Source organism: Mastigoproctus giganteus, chromosome 9 (genome assembly GCF_048544385.1).
Source record: "Mastigoproctus giganteus isolate SK-2022 chromosome 9, ASM4854438v1, whole genome shotgun sequence".
Lineage (NCBI taxonomy): Eukaryota > Metazoa > Arthropoda > Arachnida > Uropygi > Thelyphonidae > Mastigoproctus > Mastigoproctus giganteus.
The window spans coordinates 165120358-165134734 of NC_143583.1; the positions used below are offsets into that span (position 1 = coordinate 165120358).

General features: G+C 39.6%; 1 protein-coding gene across 1 annotated transcript in view; it reads left to right on the top strand.

The window, feature by feature from the left end:
• Positions 1 to 14377, top strand: part of LOC150080869 (voltage-dependent calcium channel type A subunit alpha-1-like) — a 1489217-nt gene that overhangs the window by 19254 nt on the left and 1455586 nt on the right. The window contains exons 3-4 of the mRNA XM_090381686.1: positions 2005 to 2160; positions 13127 to 13350. Of these exons, the coding sequence (XP_090237812.1) occupies positions 2005 to 2160; positions 13127 to 13350 (380 nt within the window). The remainder of the gene's footprint in view (positions 1 to 2004; positions 2161 to 13126; positions 13351 to 14377) is intronic.

Below are 14377 nucleotides of genomic sequence, written 5' to 3' on the forward strand. Positions count from 1 at the left end.
ATTTTCAAAGTTGGAGTTGTCCCGGCAAGGAGTTACTCAGAGAGCCAGTGTTGAGGCGGCGGTGGTGGGGAGGCGCCTGCGCTGAGTCTTGCACGGCCCTCACCTGCTAGTCGCTTCTCCCCATTACTTTAATCCCGTCTCCAGGAAGATGTCGGAGTCGCTTCTCCCACCCTTGTCATTTACAACTGAAAAGACTCAAATAGACAACGTTTTCGTTAGTTCCTCAGTTTTAGGCCAAGCCGGCGTAGTAGAAACGTTTTTTTCAATTACCATAAAGCTCTCTATTTGAGATACTACACTAACGACCATTCGTGACTACGGACCCTTCATCCTGAGTGTTCCCGGCACTCAATAGTTGACCGATTTATTATTATGATATGTGATATGTTAATAATACTAATAGCTTTTATGTAGAATTTATTTGTTGTTTCCATAATTGTTAACCCGTTGCATGTACGAAGTGCATTCATAAATACTCATTATGCTCGTTAATTCTGATATCAGCACTTACTGGATTTGATAGCTTGAACTCTTTATTTACCATGATTTTCTAAGCCCCTCCGTCAGTATTTCTTGTTTCAGGTTGATACAAATCATGAATTCCACAATTAGGAATAAAATGTGTATTACGAAAGGGCACGGAATGATTGTATAATTCATGTGTTTACAAAGAATCGTCTAAAATACATGGAAGTAATCGTACATCGATAACGATGGCTCACCATCAACTTTGCAAGAGTGGATCCAGTAGATCGATAGCAACAACAAATTAAACTATCATGAAGGACACAAATCTTTGTTCTTGATGATCAAAAGTTGCTATTTATAAAAATTTGTTTCCTATATTCAACTACACCATTTTCTTATAGAACCATGAATTTCACCGACGTTCTCTATTTGCTATCTATGTCAAACTCTTTCAACAATTAAAATATAATTTAAAATAGCAAGTTTCCATTAACCTTCGTTGCAACTATCAGAATTGCCCTACTTAATACACTTCATCTGAGATAATTAGTTTCTGTGACAGCTTTGTATATTACTAGACTTATAAGACTAAACTTTAGAGGTTGCTGAACGTGATGATACTAGTACGCCATAAACCCATTTTAAACTTCTACATAAGCCAAGCCAAGTTTTTTTTTTTTTTTTTTTATAGCCAAGTGTTTCCTTAATGAATAGCTTTACGGTGTTTATATCACGCACATCTGTTTGGTGACGAGATTCATGTAATCTGAGAGATTGTACATCATAGGTTACATTGGTTGTCATGTGATGATCTATGAAGTGAAGACAACTTTGACAGTGTCAAGACAATAAGTTACCGGTAACAGATTATCCTGCGACAGGGTGTCAGCTGCTCAGACGAGTTTTCAGCATCTGGGTCGAATGAAAATTGGATTCGACAGGCTTTGAAAAAGTTTCGAAAATCCGTTGTAAAGGATGATAAATTTTTTTTTGAAGTGCAGTCGGCCTTATCTTCGTTCAGTAGCCGTTGTTAAATAGATTAGCTTGATAAGTTGGGTAGATTTGGTTTAGAATTTATATTTAAACTGATAGATGCATATCCTCAGTCGTGTATAACTAGACGTCGCAGTTAGAAGTGAACGGAACCCATACCTGTGAAAATATGTTGAGCCAGTTAAAGGAAAGAAAAGATCATTCCTTTGCTACACAGGTTGCTTCTGCGTATTCATCCGCTAATTGAATTTACAGACTAACTTCCGTATCTATGTTGATTATAGCAGACTCGCCACATCACATTCTTTTGCATGCAGTATCATAGTTATTCTTAAAAATTGTATTATAATCTACTATTTTCTCCTCTGGTGTACTATACTGTCGAAGGGATGAATCCTGTATCTTTGTGCTGCTATTTGTAAATTGCTTCGTGTATCATGAAGCTTATTCAAACATGAATAATAATAATAAAGGTTTTTTTTTTATAATAATAATTACATATTATGTTTGTGCATATTTTAAAATGATTTCACGGCTTCCTAGGTTTACAGGTAGTTCTGAAGTCCATCATCAAAGCAATGGCCCCCCTACTCCAAATTGGCCTTCTGGTGCTGTTTGCTATCGTTATCTTTGCTATCATTGGCCTTGAGTTCTACAGCGGTGCTCTCCATAAAACCTGTTACAGTATGGTGGCCAGAAGTAAGTAAATTTTTAAAAAATCTTTAAAGAACAAACTTGAATTATTACTCCCAACATCCAGACTAGCTAAGGGTTACACTAGATATGTATTAACGAATACGACAGGAAAATAAAATTGAATCAATATACAGTACTACGCGCCTTTAAATAAATAAATGATCTTTATTGACACGCGTAATCAATTGTCTGCTCACATGTGACACCTTACTCGCAACGTCTCTCTTAACCAGTTGGATCAACTCTGTTGCAGAATTTGCGGCTTCCAAACTTGTAAGGATCTCATCAAGATTGAGAGCTTGGTGGAACTCGAGCCTAACTGTCCTGTTTAAATTAAAGCAAACTCTGCACACAAAATGGAAACTGACAAACACAAGACAAAATTAATTACTCATTAGCCAGAGCAAGATTTAACATGGAAAAATCAAAAGTAATCAACCAGTACATGAAAGATACACTTGATGAGGGAAAGCCATCCCGATGCAGGCATAGGAATGATGTGTGTTGGAAAATCTACTTATGAGGGACCACATAAGTAGATTTTCCAACACACATCATCAGTCACAGGACATAGAGTTTCAGTGGGGTCCGTTGGTTTATAATGAGCTGAAGTCTGTTATGATCACAAAAGAAGTGCTGATACAGAGTATTAACTCCCTCAAGGCCACTAAGACAGCTGGTGTCGATCGGGTCGCTCACTTCATGGTAAAGTGTCTCAGCCCATATCTAATTGAAACACTGCAAGCTATTTATAATTCTATCATTGCTAATAGAGTTTTCCTGGAAAACTGGAATAAGTATGCCTTAATTCCTATGCCAAAAATTACTAACCCCAGCCTCATGGAGCATTCTTGAAAATACTGGAGAAAGCTGTACGGCCAAAATTGACACAACAGAACCTGGCCAGTCGCCTGAACAAATTCATTTTGCAATATCTAACAGATCAACAATTACAAACCTCCTTGATGTGCAAACCGCTATACTGAACGCATTCCAAACCAGAAATGAATGTGCAATAATATATGCCGACATAAAGGCCACCTTCGACAGTGTGAATGCATACTGCGCCTGCTGCAACACGCCTTCCGAATAAAAGGAAACTTGCTGAAGTTCCTGCAGTCCCTTTTAACTTGCCGTTCCATTTACTTCCATACAGACAGTCTGATCCTCCAACGACTAATCCATACAGGAGTTCCACAGGGTGGCATCTTATCCGGATTCCTCTTCACTGCAATGATGATCCCGTTCTGCGAGAGCAGGGACGATATATACACGTACACAGATGACATTAAGATCTTAACGACCATCGAACCGTCCTTGTCTAATAGTGCAGTGTATGACCAGATCAATCATAAGCTTATGGAATTATTTATGTATTTAGATAGATTGGCCCTAAATCCATAAAAGACTGTAATTATGGTGTATTCTCTCAAAAAATCACCAACGCCCATATATCCAAAAATAAATGGACTGCTCATTCCTATTGTCACCACTCATAGAGATCTGGGGATATTTTTCACGTCGCATATTGAATTGGTAAAGAGGATGAACTATCTAGTTTGGACATCCAAGCAGCACCTTTTGCATGTCAGACAATGTGCGACAACCGCACGGTACATAAGAACAACAGTGTATTCGGCCATATTGTACGGTGCTGAATTGTGGGCGTCCGCTACCCCTACCCACATTACGAGAATATGTGCGACAGAATACTGGCTGAGGAAGTGGGAAAACAATAAGCACCATCTCCCCCATCAAATAAGGACCACGCACTTGCTGAACAACTTAAACCACAGCTTTTTCCCGACATCATTGCGTGGAAACGACTCATAACTTCAATTAAGATTATGACTGGCGTGATATCCTCACCGTCCTGGCAGATTTGTGAATGGCACATCCTGCCATCTGCCTTAAGAGGCACCAAATCCCTGAGGATTAAAGCAAACAGAAGATAGCTGATAGGTTCGTACCAGCTAGGGCGTTGGAATCAGTCTGCTGCTTACCTGAAATTGGAATTGACCTCGAAAGCCTAATAGAAGATCCGAAGTACAGGAAAAACACCGCGATGTGGTTCGCTAAGGCTACTCGCCTTACAGTTGTTGTGCGCGTTTTCGAAGTGTGTGTACTGAATGGTGTGCTTCTTTGGAAAAGTGCCTGTAGTGTTTTCAATAGTTGTTATACTGAGAAACTTTCACATTAACTGTCAGAACGGTAATGCAGTGTACATTTAATGAAGCTATCTTTTCTATTTGTTTATATTGTTTTTTATGTAAATTCCCCGGAATTTACTGCCATGAAGGGAATTTGTCTACCTAGCATTGTAATATTTTATTTAGTATAGTAGGACAAATTAAGATTATTTATTTATAATTCCTTCAATTTTCGCCCCTGAAGCTCGGCCACTGGGGGTATTTTCCCCCTCTGCAATCTTTATGAATTTATAAAAATTAGTATTGCAACGGTCTACGATTTGCATATATCTATGCAAATCGTAGACCTTTATGTAAAGAAAAAGAAACTTTCAAATATTCATTTATATCTACAGAGAATTTAATTCTATGTAAACTACAAAGAAAATACATGTAACTACAACGAAATTAGAAAACCAGATAGTTTGTTTATATATCTAGTATAAAATCATAGAAACAAAATATTGCGAAATATAGTACTTTTAACATTAAAACATAAATTAAAAATATGCAATGAAGGTGTATTATTTTAATTGAATTTTTCTCACTTTGAGGGACCTTTAACAAGAAGCTACCATTACAGGCAGGGGAAATAAAATCCATAGCGCTATTTCTGTATTTTGTTGGTTTGTCCTCCAGGAGGACAAACCAAAAAGCTCAGAGGTGTGACGTCACAAAACGGGCCATACTTTTTAGAAGTTGGTAATTGGAGTTTCTCTGTTATTTTCGAAATTTATAAAACACTGTTCCTCCCTGATTTTTTTTTTTCCGGTAAGTAATTATAAATCCCCAATTTATAATTCTTTTCACTCTCACAAATGATTCTGGCATCATAAGTACACGTACACTGGTGTGCAAAATTTAAGGACCAGTCAGGTTTTCACCTGTAGCTCTTCATAGGAGTGGCCTGGATATGGGAAAAGCATACCAAAGAAACTTCCTGAGGTACAGAAATGATGAAGGAAACAACACCGACACAACAGCGGAAACAAAACGGTACAGAGGGATTTTATTCAAAAATGGCATCATAGCACTGGCTGCCATGATACAGTTGCATCACTGCCAAAGATGGAACAAAGGGAAGACATGGTCCTCAGTAGGAGATATGGCCACCCCTAATGTCGATGCAGGCTTTGCACCGCCTGTCCATACTTAGAACAGTGTTGTTGATAAGTTTTTTGCGGTAACATCGTCCGTTCCTGTCGGCGCCATTTTCAGCTGGTGAACATTTTCTAGTGGGTGTGGACGTGTTGCTAGTCGTCTCTCCAGAGCGTCCCATATGTGTTCGATGGGATTTAGATCGGCGGGACGACGAAGACTAATTCATACGAACAATGGCCTCACTTTCCAAAAGCATATGAACAGCTGCAGTGCGATGGGGTGTCGCGTTATCATCCATAAATACAAACTTGGGGCCTCGGAACAGACGCACATGGGGAAGGATTACTTCAGTACAGTAGCATGCGCCGGTTACAGTACCGCCTTCCAGTATTTGGAGTTGCCTACGTCCATCCAAGATAACGCCTCCCCAGATGAGAACATCTCGACCGCCAAATCGATCCCTTTCAGTGATGTTTGCGGGGTTGATACCTTGTGCCAACCTCTCGCCAGATTAGCTGACGTCCAGAATCGCTGCTGAAACTGAGTCTACTCTCAACAGTAAAGCCTACCTTAAATAAATATTTTGTGGGTGTAACCTTTTAGAAATAGTGTTGGTCCTTACGTTTTGCACACCAGTGTACAAAAATAATGTCTTAAATAGCCTAAAGGCCAGAGGTGGAAACACAGCATACAAAGTTAAGTCTCTCTTAATCCGTTTGTTATATGGAAGTTTTCTTCATTCTACAGAAACTTTGAAATGTAATTACCAAAAGGAATTCAAAAAATTCACTATAAAGAAGTTCGTTAAACACAGGTCCGACTGTAATTAAATCAAAAATGAACCAATTTTAAAATATATAACTGGTCAAATTCGCCCTTAAAATGTTGCACCTGGGGCTGTCGTCCTGCTCACCCCACCCTTGTTCCAGCTCTGTCTCGCATCGTTTCACCCAACCAGAAAGGGACAGTGGCACATGTGCACATGTGTTTTTGTAATGGGCGGCACCTGGAACGTCAGTTCATCGCCGCCTCTTATCTCTATGAAGAACAGTACTACTTTAGAAGGGCCAGAAATGAGTAGTGTATGTTTGTGCGTATTATGGGTGTGTTATGTTGTGGCCTCTTTTTTATTAATTTTTTTATAACAAAACAACAATCGGCCCCCAGCCAGAAACTGACAAGTCCGTTATGTACATACATGCATATTATATACAATGATATACATAGAATATATACATAGATTCGAGTTGATTACAATGGCATAAGTGTAAGGAACATGTAACATGTTCACACAGCAAATCACATCACACAACTAATCAGAAGTATAAATTGTGGCACAAGGAATCTTTTTCTGTCCTAGGAAGAACGAAAACCGCACCCACTGGAGGTAGTGCTATACAAATGGGTGCTAGCTAAAGTATTCACAGATACCCAAACTGGGGTACTAGCTAAAACAGTAGATGGCAGGTGATATCAGTTTTAAGAGATATCGATAGACATTACAGATGTTGGGTTGATTCCTTGTTGTTGATATGTTGATAGACTTGAGAAGAGTTGCTTTGTTTTGGTGAAAACAGCAGAGCAGAATTGTTGTAGAGCTGAGAACCATTGAGAATTTTCAGTCAGTGCCACTTTATTTCCTTCGGAGAAGTTGCTGACAGCAGTTTGTAGTGTAGATCTGTCGTCATGGTACAGGTTGCAGCGGTACAGATTGTGCGTCCAGATTTCCTCAGTACCACACAACAGAGATTGGTGTTAGACAAGCCAAATTTAAATAGTTTGAAGTTGATGGAGCCGTGCCATGTAAGTATATATGATGTTGTTAAGCTGGGAGAAGACAATTGGCGGACGTTCTTGTTGAGAGTGAAGGTAAGTACAGGAACAAAAGAGCGGGTGACTTGACCACTAGTACTGGAATACCATCGTGATTGCCACACACTGATAAGTTCATTCCAGATTCTCCGTTTCTCGTCTTTGGTGTTAGCAGTTAGGTTGCATGAGATGCCGAGAATCTCGCCAGGAACTCCGTGCTTTAGACGATAGCATAGTCCTTTGAAAATGACATGCAGGTCCAGTGGTAAGACTTCAGAAGGACCTGCAGAGCAGCAAAGGACACTGACTTGCAGGCCCGTTGCATGGCAAGCAGCATAATCCGTTGAATGGAGATGAACTTGGAACGGAGTTTAACCTTAACAGCTCTATGAAATCAGATTCCCGAAGCATAAATTGTTATTGGTACGAATACTGCTGTATAATACAGTAAAAGACTTCTTATTTAGTCCCCAGTCCGATTTGGAAATGTGGATAATGTTCTGGACCACTAGACGTTAGGCGAAGCGTCAGGTCGCATGTTTCTGTGCTCCCAGTTTAGGTTCTACTTTCTTGTATTAGCTTCACCAAACTGATCCATATTTGGCATCTACAGAATCCAGGAAGTTGTAAGCTGTACGTCAATCCTTTTCGTTTCATTACACAAGTAACAAGTACAGTGCAATTTTTCAGTTTTAAATTTAATATTAGACGGCCGATAATGTTACTGCTGCTTGTCAGAATTCAGGAACAATAGGCTTCAAGGTCAAAAGTGCTCACACTTTATCGCCAGAGTTACTTACTGCCAGAGTTGAATATGCCAGAGGTGTATTCAACTCTGGCAGTAAGTAACTTATTACAAGTTATTACAAGATTCTCTAGCTTACTGCCTAAGTGGAGGAGAAATTGTTGAAGATAAATACAAGAAAGGTACCTGGGGCGGATGGGATCTATCCAGTTATATTAAAGGAGGCAACAAAGGAAGTAAGCAAACCCTTAGCCATAATTATGAGAGCTTCCTTGGACTCAGGGGAAGTACCCATGGACTAGAGATGTGAAAATGTGACCCCAATTCACAAAGGAGGATCAAAGGGGGACACAAGTAATTATAGACCTGTTAGTTTAACTTCTGTTTCTGGAAAATTAATGGAGGCACTGGTTGAAGAAGCACTGCAGGATCATCTAGACAACACTTCAGTTATAGCTCAGACACAGCATGGTTTTGTTAAGGGGAAGTCTTGCCTGATCAATTTGATTGGATACTATGATGCAGTCACAAAAGAACTGGATGTAGGGAATAACTTTGATATTATATACTTGGATCTTAGAAAGGCTTTTGATACTGTTGCACATGGAAGACTGCTGCACAAATTGGAGCAGTGTGGCATTGGAGTCAAATTGCTGCTATGGATAAAGGGGTGGTTGAGGGAAAGAAGACAAAGAGTGGTAATCAATGGATGGACACTGCTCATCGTGGACAAATGTTATTAGTGGAGTCCCTCAGGGTTCAGTATTGGGTCCATTACTATTTTCTGTATTTATAAATGATATTAATGATGGTATATCAAGCTTAATGTCCACGTTTGCAGACGATACGAAGGTTGGCAGGGTTGTCAAGGACACTACTGACACTATGCTGCTGCAACAGGATCTGGAAAGGTTGAGCAGATGGGCTGAGAGGTGGCAAATGAAGTTTAACATTGACAAATGTAAAGTACTACATATGGGAAACAGGAACCCCAGAGCAACGTATCAACTCTGTGGTACTACGCTGACAGTGGAGGAAAATGAAAGGGACCTGGGGGTGGTTGTGCAGGCAGATATGAAGTTTTCTGAGCAGTGCAGACGGGCTGGAAGAGTAGCTCATGGTGTATTGTCGATGATATATAGGAATTTTTCTAGCAGGGATAAGGAGGTGATTATTCCCTTGTATAAGGCAATGGTTAGGCTTCCAGACCTGTACTGTATACATGTCTGGAAGCCTCATTTCAAGAAGGATGTAGAGATGCTGGAACGAGTACAGAAAAGAGCAACAAGATTAGTGAATGGAACAAAGAGGTGCTCTTACGAAGAAAGGCTTAAGTTTTGCAAATTACAGTGTCTGGGGACTAGGCACCAGCGAGGTGATCTGATAGAGGTGTATAAAGCCTTGAATGGTTTGAGCACGCTCAATGCTGATGGGATTCTTCCTCTTGCTCAGAATAATCACCCGAGAGGGCATAAATTCAAATTGAGAAAAGACAGATGTAGGATAGACTTGAGGAAATTTGCCTTTATCCAGCGGGTGGTTGGTTGGTGGAATAGACTTCCATCCCTTGTTGTGGAAGTTGATAGCCTAAATAAGTTTAAGGCTCAGCTGGACAGGCATTTCGAACGAACAGAGGGGTAAAGTGGAAGTGGTTATTTTTTATTTATTTATTATTTATTTATTTTTATTTTTATTTTTTGGCTGATGCTGCATAAGCTTGCTTTCTTGCATCAAACGCCTCTACTAATGCTAATGCAAATACCTGTTGAACGGTTTCGTGAACTAGTGGACTCCACGCCTCGCCATGTGACTGCCCTTATCCAGACAAAAGGTGAGGCTACCCGTTACTAAGTAGGTATCCTATGAATTCTGTCCACTCAGTGTACGTACTCCAGTAATTATTAGTATAGTATTTAGTTGACAAGGCTCTTTTTGTTGTAGTAGTGTTTTGGTAGCATCAGCGACTAAGTCATATTGCTTCATATATCGGCGCCTCCGTAGCCAGGTGGGAAGGAGCAGCAGTGCGTAGCACCCGCTTCTTGATTAGACCGGGGTTCGAGCCTGTCACCACCAAATACGGAGGATGCGGAAAGGTCAGGGAATGACCACCGAATATCCCGGAGCAACATGGCCTTAGTTTCTGATGCTCCTTAAAAAAAAAAAAAAAAAACCAAATAACAAATAACAGACTCACCTAAACCGGATTATCATCATATTTTTAAGAGTTACTCTTAGAAATATATGTCTGTAATCAACTGATTTGTGGTTCTAATTGAGTAATCAAATACGGTTGACTAGTTAGGGTTGGCATATATTCTTCACCCTTGTCGGACACTTCCATTTGTTCGTGATATTCACAAGATGGAATCTTAATGTAGTCCATGTTTTAGAACACTTCAGAATTGGCCCATCATCAGAGTGTTACTGGCAGCATTTCAGAAGGTAGATTGTGGTAGTATTCTAATTTCTTTGTGGTTCTTTATATCCTTTAATTTTTCTTGAATTATTAAACTGTTTCTTTAACACCTACAACATTTGTTATCATTCGCTGAGTATGCCAATCTATCTCAAACTTTTTTTGATTCCGACCCGCCATGGATGTACCAAAAATAATTCGCCATTCCGCCTGAAATATTATAATTATTAGACATCTTTCACTTTTCGTTCGTTATCTTTATGTTGATGGTAAATGCAGCGGTACGCAACTTCCTTAGTTTCTGGCCAAAATCTAGTAAACAGGAGTGAGAGAGAGAGTGGAGGGGGGGGGGAAGAATTGCACTACTAGGCAGGCTCTTAACCACGGCTATTTTGAAATCGACTGGGTCAGTTATTAGGTTTCAAAGAAAAACAACGTGTACACAGATAACCGACCTCTAAGTATGTATCAGGTGTAGAAGTAAATGTTTTTTTTCCCCTATTTATTAATCAGTAATTGTATTTTAATCAATCCATTATATCAATATATGAAGTGAAAAGAAATTAAAGAGTTGTTGATATGATGCAAAAATTTACAAACACCCTTTGGAAAATGATGTCTACTTTGGTGAGCCCTATTTGTATATAACCATCATTACTGATTTCACATAGGCTGTGTAAAATATATACATAGTTGTGTAATATTTTACGTCACGAAGAAACCTAATGTAGATTACGTGATATAGAAACATTTTACGTTATTTTACATTTAACTTATTTATTTACTTATTTGAGATTATTTTACTTAAAAATAACGGGGTTTTTTACTTTTTTTTTTTTTCCTTTCTTTTTTTCGAATTGTGCATAAGGCCAGGTCAGTCTCATCTGTAGATATGGTCGTGACATATGTCTTAATGTTTTCTCATCGGGAAGCGGCTAGAAGTAGCAGAGTTGTGGAATTTTTTCTGGCGCAAGGGCTATACATAGGCCATATTGCGCCTTCGGCCAGAGTGCCACTTGTTGGCCACCACTCGTATAGATTGTGCTCCTTTCCGTCCGTTGAAGTTGTATTATCATTGCCAGTTTTTCTTTGATCGTAATACCCGATATGCAATTTGTTGCCATATGCAATTTCATATTCCGATTTTTAGATACGGTGTGGCTCTAGTGATTTATTCCAACCTTTAAAGCAGTCAGTTGTGGCACGCTCAGCTCTTGGAACGATACCGATTTGAAAAAAATAGCCCTCGTGGGTAGCGCAGTTGGTGGATGGCTGTCCTCCCAACACAGGTGGAAAATTCATGAGTTCAAGTTCCGTCGATGACGTGAGGAATTTTTACAGGCCTTTTTTGTAACTTGGCTGAGTTAGTCGGTCTCAGGCGAGGGTAGCATGGTTTTTCTCCTGGAAACTCGTCCAGCAAAACAGAAAATCGACTTCAGAACACGCGCAATTTACCGACAATGTACACGGGGCAATATGGCCTTAGTCGTTAATGCTCCTGAAGCCTAACTACTGCTGCTACTACTACTGCATTGAAAAAATAACGTGAATTATTCAACTGATTTGAAAAATAAGAAATGAAGTCACACGCACGCCATTTAATTATACTTTTGTCAGAAATTAAGGTCTGAGTTTCGACTTTATTGGAACCCACGGTTCATATTTATCGCTTTTGAGTTCCTTGTGAAGTCACTTCTCTAAGGACAAAAATTTATGTGTCAATCGATATTAAATTTAAATTTTATTATTATTATTTTTTTATTTCTCCATGGTTACCAGAAAATTCTTGTATGTCAGTTAGCATAAATATTAGGCTGCGTCAGCTGGAACATTTGTCGGGGGAAATGAATAATTTCCTTTAAGAGCCTGAACTGTTTATTCATATTTCCAACACATGTGGCACATTACAGGAAAAGGTCAGTCATCACTTCTTTAAAACAATGCTTAGCCTCATCATCAACAGTAATTCAGTCTTGTGACTGGTCAGTTCCTCAGCCTCTGCTGTGCCGTGTTTTAGTTCCTCAAAATTTCGAAGTTCGCTTCATTCAACACATCCTGATGAAGGTCATTTTTGGTCTACCCCTAGGGCATTTTCCCTCCACCGTCCCTTCCATTGCATCCAGAAGCAAACCACCATGTTGAATCACGTGGCCCACCCATTTGAATCTAGTTGATCTTATTCTAACCAGAAGTTTCCTTTGTTCTTGGACACGTCTTAATACTTCCACATTTGACATTTATTCAGTCCTTTTAATTTTTTCCATCCTGCGCCAGCAGCACATCTCGAGGGCCTCAAGTCTCTTTTTTGTCTCGCTTTGTTAGAATCCATGTCTCTGCCACATATAGTGCCACTGACCAGATATATGTCTTTATTATCTTCTTCCTAATTTTTTGTGACATCTTCTCTGTAACCAGCGACAGTTTATTCTTGGAAGATTGTTTTGCCATTGCAATTCTGGATTGAATCTCAGATTGACTTGAAATGTCCTATGCAAATAACTGTCCCAGATACCTAAAGTGCTCTACCTGTTCTTTCTTATTCTATCGATCTCAATTCGGAAGGGAATTAACCTTTTACCAATGATCATTGCCTTTGTTTTTATCATTTTCTCTGTTTTCATCATTTTGCTTAGCCTAGCGTTATAATATAAACAAGACTGAACTGTTTCTTTGCTCATTACTGATTTGATGTTTCCTTTGTTCCAGCGGAAATTATACCTGAAGGGGAACAAGAAACGCCCTGTTACAATACGCAGGATCCATCGACGGCCCCAGCAGGTGCATACGTATGTGACCCGGACGTCGCTGTGTGTCAAGAAGGATGGATAGGGCCTAATTTTGGCATCACCAGTTTTGATAATATCTTTTTTGCCATGCTGACGGTGTTCCAATGTATAACAATGGAAGGCTGGACAGCTATTTTATACTGGGTGAGTAGCAGATTATTTAAATTATTTCGAGTACTACTAAATAAGAAGAAATCTATTTCTCCCTCTACATTATACAAGGATTAGTCCATAAGCAAAGTCTCTTTGGTCATAAAAGTATAAATAAAGTAATGTAGGCTGTATTGTTATATATATATATATTTTGTTTCTCCTACTATTATTTTTAGGATAACTTTATGTTACCTTGGGCCTCTAACTGCTTACAGGATCCAGTATCTAAATTGTAACTAGAATTGAGTGATACAATATGACATTAGGTACATATATATAACCCCAGGGGCTCACATCTGGTGAGTATGGGTTTGGCACACCCAGAGTCCTGAGAGTGGATATCATCATTCTTCTCTTTTTTTGGTGATTTTCTCCCCCCTCCAGGGTACCCATTTTTTTTTTTTTTTTTGGGCTGTTGCAGCATAAGCCTCAGGCTTCCTTGCACCATATAGATAATAATAATAATAATATCATCAGAGACTCAGAAGCCTGCTGAAAGCAAAATTGAACGGAGGGAACAGAGTTAAAGCCATAAACACCTATGTAGCTCCAGTACTAAATACACCTTCGGGGTCATAGATTAGATTAACACCGAGCTAGAAGATATCATGCGAAAGACAAGGACAGTGATGACCAAGAGACGCCAACACCACCCGAAGTCAGCAGTGGAGAGACTAACAATAGCTCGGAAAGAGGGAGGAAGGGGCCTGATAGAGCAACAGAAAACAGCGATAGTTAACCTGAAGGATTACGTCGAGAACAACACAGCACCACTCCACTAGGCAATAAGGAAGATAGATAAGTGGTATACCCCACTCGACCTAAGCGAGGAACACCCACCGACCCAGACGGGACAAGAAACGAAGTTAGAAAGATGGGCAAAGAACACACTCCATGGCAGACACTACAATGACCTCCATCAAGATGATATCAATAACATTGCTTCCAATGCATGGCTCACAAGCGGGACGCTCTTCCCCGAGACTAAAGGTTTCATCTTGGCCATCCAAGACCAGGT